The sequence below is a fragment of the Eschscholzia californica genome, unplaced genomic scaffold, assembly GCF_041429995.1.
Source record: "Eschscholzia californica isolate CP2 unplaced genomic scaffold, dmEscCali1.0.p SCAF_4, whole genome shotgun sequence".
NCBI lineage: Eukaryota > Viridiplantae > Streptophyta > Magnoliopsida > Ranunculales > Papaveraceae > Eschscholzia > Eschscholzia californica.
Genome location: NW_028238461.1, coordinates 12966238 through 12973403, shown reverse-complemented (window position 1 = coordinate 12973403; position 7166 = coordinate 12966238). Strand labels below are relative to the sequence as shown.

The window sequence follows — 7166 nt, the reverse complement described above, 5'->3', positions numbered from 1 at the left end:
GTTATTTGTATGGGTATGACCATTAATGATTAGTATTATGTTTTTAATGAAATGGTTAACTATTAGATAAATAGATTGTGTTTTTGGTTCTCTGAAAAGTCTAGGAAGATCTTGGGGTTTCTAAAGAGAACACTAAGATATTCCATGATCTGTCCTAGACAAGAAATTGGACGGATATTTAAGCCTATTATACCCTCGAGCATTTTAATCTAGTTCGTATATTTAATGTGCAGCGAAGCACGTTTAATCCGGTAGATTTTTGGTAGGTTGCCCGCGAGTTACATGGATAATTTTATTGCGCAAATGTGGATCGATTTTAGCACCAAAGTACAATATCGATTCAGAACCAGTTAATAAATATAACACGATAGAATACACTTCTTTTCTTAAGAAAAAGTCCTTCAAGATTCGACTGAAAAAATCATAAAGAAAGAATGGGTATCGTGTGTAACCTTAAAAGAGGACAAAAATTCGTTTCGGGGTTCGTTCTAACCTCTCGACGGTTAATTTTGATTGACCCGTCCATAATAACAGGCTAGAAGCCTTATGTTCTTACCAACAGGAGAAAGAGAGAGGGAGAGAGAACAATAGTGGTTATCATCAACTCAGAACACTAGTGGTGATGGTGGTGGTGAAGGCGAGATAAATTTCTAAAGGCACCACTGGTCTTACAAAGACCACCACTTCACAAGGAAATTCTACAGGCCCTTCCAAATGGGATAGGGTAAACTTTACGCGAACAACAATGATTTTCCGTTTTCGTTCCGTACTGGGTAATTTACCACAACACCAATGTGACACAATCAGGATTGATAAACTTTTGATATACCTTACAAATACAATGGTTGTGCCGGTATTCGTTAGGTACGAAATTTTCGTAGATTCCAGTTCTTGATTCATATATTATAGAGCTAAAACCGAGACCAAGTTACTCTTAATGGATTGGTTCGGGTAATGAAATACCCAACAGAACCGACCTTGTTGTCACTTTTTTTTTTTTTTTTTGGAATCAGACTTCATATTAAAGCCACAAGGCAAATGAGGATAATACATGAAGTTTGACACAAACTAAGTTTACAACCTTAGTTTAAAACATAAACAGACAAATACGAAACATCTTGAAGTGCTGACTGGGCCGCATCATGGGCTTCCGTATTTGCTGTCCTAGGGCCATCATCTTGACCGTCTATTATTGCATCTATCAAAACCCTATTGTCCCCTTCAACTATAAAATGGTCGTCTTCTCTCTGTCTTCCCACCTCCAGCGCTTCAAGTAAAGCTTTCGCTTCACTCTCAATGGCCAACTGGCTCTCTATTCTCTTGGCTGAAGAAAAGACCTTTACCCCTTCTGTGTTTCTAATCACTACTCCAATAGATGCTCCTCTTTCTGAGAACGCACCATCGAAGTTAATTTTAAAGAGATTCTCTGATGGTGGAATCCACTCGGAGGTCTTGTTGTCTGATGATTCATCTGTTGCTCTGTTTGAAAGGCCTTTGGTCTGAATCTTGGCCTGATGTATGATAGAAACCATGTTTATCTGTTCTCCTTTAAACATTTTCTTGTTTCTGCTCTTCCAGAACTCCCAAATGAGGTAAGCTATGTAAGCAACTTTCCTTTCATCTTTCTTTGTGTTGATTATTTCTCTAATTAAATCTTCTGGATCTGTATGTTGGGGAATGACTTCAAAAGGCAATGCTCTTTGACACAACTCTTGAAATACCATGCATGAGCCAAATAGATGTGAAGAAGTCTCAAGTTCTCTGTTGCAAAGAAATAAGTTGGATCTATGTTTCAATTTCCTCGGCTAATATTGACCAGGTCAGGTACTCCTTTACTCACCACCTTCCATTGAAATAGAAGTACTTTAGGTTGAATAAAGTTCATTTGCCATAATTTTGCCCACGGAAATTCCTAATGTGTTCTTGCTGATTTAATTTGAGGAACAACTTCTCTGTAGTAAGATTTCGTTGAGAACACCCCTTTGTTGTGTGGAACCCATATAAGCTTATCTTTTGTAGTTCGACTCGATAATGGAATTCTAAGAATTTCTCTGGCTGAATCTGGTTCAAATATGTCTTCTATTAGCTCTTTATGCCATTTCCCATCTTGAATAAGTTCAAAGACTTTTCTCCTGTTTTGATGCCATCTATATTTAACCATGGGTTTAAAACCTTTGATTGTAGGCACCCACTGATCTTCTTGAAAGTTGATTGTTGATCCATCGCCAATCTGCCAGCAGGTGTTTTGTAGCAATACTTCTCGGATCTGCAACATTGAAGACCATATGGGAGATGCATTCCTTCTTAAACTTTCATTCCAATAGTTCCCATTTCTGCAGTATTTAGCTTGTAATAATTTAGCTCATGTTGTGTTTGGATTTGTGATGAATCTCCAGGCGAATTTCGCCACTAAGGATTCATTGACCTTGGCTAGTGACCTGACTCCCAACCCACCCAATTCTTTGGATTTTGAATGATGTCCCAGGGGAGAAAGTGCATCTTTCTCTGATCTTCCTCATGATCCCACCAGAAATTCCTTTCTAGTCTCTCCAGTTTAACCAGTGTTCCTTGTGGAATTATTGAGAGCCCAAGAAAATAAGTACTTATGGGACTGAGTGAAGACTTTATCAATGTGGTTCTGCCTGCTTGAGAGATGAGTTTCTTCTTCCAACCTGCCAGTTTGCTTTTGAATTTGTCAATTAAAAAGTCAAATGATGTTATTCTGCTTCTAGGTTTCAGAATTAGATTTCCCAAGTATTTCTCTCCATCATCCATAATAGTGGTTTTTAGAGTAGATACATATGCATTTTTCATTTCTGTAGGAACTCCTGAGCTGAAATGAAGGGAGGACTTAGAGTAATTTACTGCTTGGCCCGAGAATTTGGTGTATTCCTCCATCATTTGAGTAACCACATCTAGGTTGTTTTTAGTTGCTTCTCCGAAGATTAAAAGATCATCTGCAAAAAGCAGATGAGTAATGCTAGGAGCATTTTTATGAACTTTGAACCCCTTGAATTTTGAGTCTCTTTCATAGGTTTCTATGAGTAAAGAGAGAGCTTGGGAAGTAAGAATAAACAGGTAAGGGGAAAGGGGACAACCTTGTCTTAATCCTCGAAAGGATTTGAAATTCCCTTGTTGATTGCCATTGACTACCACACTGTAGGTCGGAGTTGTAACACAATGCATTATCAGATCTAAAATTTTTCCTGTTATACCAAAAGCTATTAATACCTCTTTGAGAAATTCCCAGTTAACTCGATCATGTGCTTTAGCCATGTCCATCTTGAGGGCGAAAGACCCAGTTTTGGACTTAGATGTCTTCATAGAGTGTAAGCATTCTTGAGCAATCACCAAGTTATCTACTATTTGTCTCTGAGGAACAAATGCACTTTGGTTCCAACTAATTGAGTCATCAAGATAAGGTCTAAGACGGTTGGCAATTAGCTTTGTGATGAATTTGTAAAGGGTGTTACACAAAGCAATGTGTCTATAATCAGAAGCCATCGTTGGGTGCTCGGATTTAGGAATTAGGGCTATATTGGTATGGTTTAGAGTCGGGTCAAAGTTTCCATGTTCGAAAGCCAGTTGGATAAATTTTGTTACCTCTGATTTCAATGTGTCCCATCCATTTTGGTAGAATATGCATGGAAACCCATCTGGACCTGGACTTTGAACTGCTCCCATATTAAATATTACCTCCCTGATTTCTTCTTCTTTTGGTATTCTCGATAAGGCACGCTGATCGGATTCCACGATCTGCTTGAAGTTCATTAACACCTCTTCAGGGACAGGACCAGTTGGTTCCTCCCTAAAGTAATTCTGAAAGTGCTGGACCATGTGATTTGCAATTTGGTTTTCTGATTTAAAAACTGTACCTTCATTTGTAGTTAGAGAAATAATTCTATTTTTCTTATGTCTCATAGAAACGGATGTATGAAAAGCCCGAGTATTACGGTCCCCATTACGAGCCCAGTTTTGTTTTGATCTCTGTTCCATTTTAGTTCGTTGAAGTTCCTCATAATATAATAATTCTTCTTGCATCACTGATTCCTTCTCTAAAGATGCTGCTGTGGGGGATGGTGGCTTGAATCTCAAGTAAATTTTGCCTTAAAACTTTTAATCTTCTGTCTATGTTCCCAAATGTGATTTTGCTCCAGTCTTTAAGTGCATGTTTAACCCCTTTTAATTGGTTGAGAAGAGAAGCATCTTTGACCTGCCAACATTCTTCCAGTTTGTTTTTATAATCTCTATGTTTGAGCCAAAAAGTTTCAAATTTGTCGTGGTTAGATCTAACATTTCTGATGATATTCGTTTTAAGCAATATAGGGAGATGAAAGACACCTGAATTCTGGTAATTATCTAACGACTTGTGGTCGGCTAGAGCTCTGTCCAGTCTTTCTCTAGTGAGTTGATGTTGACCTCTGCTATTGGTCCATGTATAAGCTGGGCCGTGAAACCCCAGATCTATTAGACCAGTATTGAAAATGAAGGAATTAAATTGGTTCAAAAATGGAGTATTATCTGAACCCCCCAATTTCTCAGCCCTAGAGGTAATAGCATTTAGATACCCTATACACATACATGGCTCATGCAGAGAACTAGTAACATCTTCTATAGTGTTCCAGAACAAAGTTCTATCAGCCACTCTTGGAGGACCATAGATGCAAAATAGGTGCCAGGTGAAATCATTGTCAATAACTTGAGCTTGAATTAGATTTTCAGAGCTCCTTTCTACTTGTACATTGACATAATCCGACCAATATAATGCTAAACCCCCACTTCTACCATTTGCCGACCAAATGAATTTGTTAGTAAGACCATACCTGCCCAAATTGGGAGTAGATTGTGTCATAATTTTAGTTTCAGACAGAAAAATGACATCCGGTTTGACTGTCTGGAGGAACTTGATTAAAGTCTGGGTTGTCGACGTGTTCCCCAAACCCCGACAGTTCCACGAAAAGACTAACATGGGCCTTGCGGCTTTTTTGGTGCAGCCGCCACGACCATTTCAGTAGTATCCTCTGATTGGTTAAGAGTTGATTTCGATAATTTCATAAGGTTGACCCCATCTACTTGTTCCCCCGAGTGCCTTTTTAAATTACGTCTTGGCCATGAGGTTGGAGGTTCTTCCACGTCTTTTTCGCCACTTTGTGTTGAATTAATAATTTCCATTTGGGTGTCCTCATCAAGTTGCTCCACGTGAGACTGGATTTTATTATTTTTCCTAGTGGAAGGCCCCACTCTTTGTTCCACTGCTCCCTCTTCTTCGGTGGTTACAATAACTGAATCGTTGACCATAACTGAGTCTAGGGGTGAACATTGGGTATCCGAACCGCCCAATCCAAACTGATCCAAACGGTTTTGGCCGGTTCGGATACCGATCCAAAGGTATTATGGATTGGCTCGGGTATTTAAACCCCAAACCCGAGGGCGTCGGATCGGTGTATGGATATGGGTTTCGGATAACCGAGGTAACCGATCCGAACCGTCCCACGACCCATCAAACCAAAAAAACCCAGAAACCCTAACTCCCAAATGCCAAATTTCCCAAAATCCTTTCGCCCTCTCTCTCCTCGAACAAACGAACTCTCGCCTTCTCTCCCTCGAAATCCTTTCGCCCTCTCGATCATCTCTCTTCCATTCGAAACTCAACTACTCAAGCTACCAGTCCACCATCTCTCTTCCACCGAACTCTCTCAAGCGAAGGATTAAGGTAATGAACTATTGAATTCCATGGTGATTATTAGGGTATATTTTTGAAAGTTCTTTAGTTAGTTTCATTTAAGTGTTTATTAGAGTTTATTTTTGTTCATTTCAGGTGATTAAAGTCATTAAATTTGTAGTTTAAACCTCCCTCTCTCTACAAAATCAGGAGGTAAGAAAAATCTAGGGTTCATTTAATTTTTTTCTTTATATTGCTAAATTTAAATGATTTGATTAAGATCATCTATGTTAATTAGTTAATTACTAATACATATATGAATGATTTGATTAAGATCTGCATGTGTTATTATCTAATTATCTCCTAGAATTCATGATAGTGATAAAATTAATTAGTCAATTCTATATATATAGATATATTCATTTGTGTGCATATGCATGTGACTTAATAACTGCAATATTTCCTTGACTTGTTTTTCTTCTCTGGATTGCTAAGTAAGGTCATGTAAATATGTAGAGATCAAAATTTAATATCTTGCTTTTGGTTATCCGATGTGCTTCTGGTTATACGACATTAGGTTTTATTATTCTTTCTGAATCTATTTCCTTTCTCTTTTATTCTTTCTCACATATGGTGGAGATTTCAGTCTTACCAAACCTAATTGTGATTGAAGCACGTCACACTTGTGATTTTCTATTTGTATAATTGTATATACAAAGATAGAGTCTTTTATAATTATTTAATGCTTTCCTTTTATCTATGAGATTGAAGAACTTGAATCAGGCAACTTCACAATCTTCTCAAGTTCTCATTTATTTTATGAATTTGTATCATTTTGGTTCTTAGTCTTATTTACATTGCAACCTCGTTCTTTATTTTTGTATTTGTGTTTTAATCTTTTTGGTTCTTAGTCATATTTGAATTGCAATATAATGTCTTTTGTGTTTGTTTATATTGTAGCTTAATGAATGTGGAATGGAGATAGCGTTCTTAGTACGAGGAACGGAGGAAGGAAAGGATCTGGAGGGATTTAGCAATCTACGACTCTACGTTTTGAACTTATGTTTATAATTTTCTTTATCACTTAATGAGTTATTGTTGAGAATGTGACTTGATGATTGTCATTTAATGTTGAATACTTTACGTTTTGAACTTGTAGTTGCAGCAGGTTTATGTCGAAATTAGAAATTGTAGCAGGCTTGTGTCGGAAAATGAAAATTAGGTGTATTAAAATTGCTGCAGGTTTATGTCTGAAAAATGAAAAATAAGGTGTATTAAAATTGCAGGTGGTGGTTCGGTTATCCGACGGAACCAAACCGCTCATACAGTGTTCGGTTGGATAACCGAACCGAACCACGGACGGATTGGCTCGGCCATTGTTTTTCAGAAACCGCTACTTCTGGTTCGGTCTATGGATGGCTTCAAAATTTCGGTTATCCAACCGATGAACAGCCTCGTTGACCATGGTGTCGTTCCGATCCCCGCCTTTCTCCGATCGGAATTC

General features: G+C 38.0%; 2 protein-coding genes across 2 annotated transcripts; both read right to left on the bottom strand.

The window, feature by feature from the left end:
• Positions 1–1082: 1082 nt before the first annotated feature.
• On the bottom strand, positions 1083–1724 carry LOC147542848 (uncharacterized). Its single transcript, XM_086635344.1, has one exon. It carries the CDS (start codon positions 1722–1724, stop codon positions 1083–1085), a length of 642 nt encoding a protein of 213 aa, XP_086491470.1.
• A 2291-nt stretch (positions 1725–4015) lies between these two features.
• On the bottom strand, positions 4016–4852 carry LOC147542847 (uncharacterized). The gene has a single exon (XM_086635343.1). It carries the CDS (start codon positions 4850–4852, stop codon positions 4016–4018), a length of 837 nt encoding a protein of 278 aa, XP_086491469.1.
• Positions 4853–7166: the final 2314 nt, after the last annotated feature.

Coding starts and splice junctions, on each gene's coding strand:
- LOC147542848 (XM_086635344.1), bottom strand. CDS start 1,724: ATGGTATTTCAAGAGTTGTGTCAAAGAGCATTGCCTTTTGAAGTCATT.
- LOC147542847 (XM_086635343.1), bottom strand. CDS start 4,852: ATGACACAATCTACTCCCAATTTGGGCAGGTATGGTCTTACTAACAAA.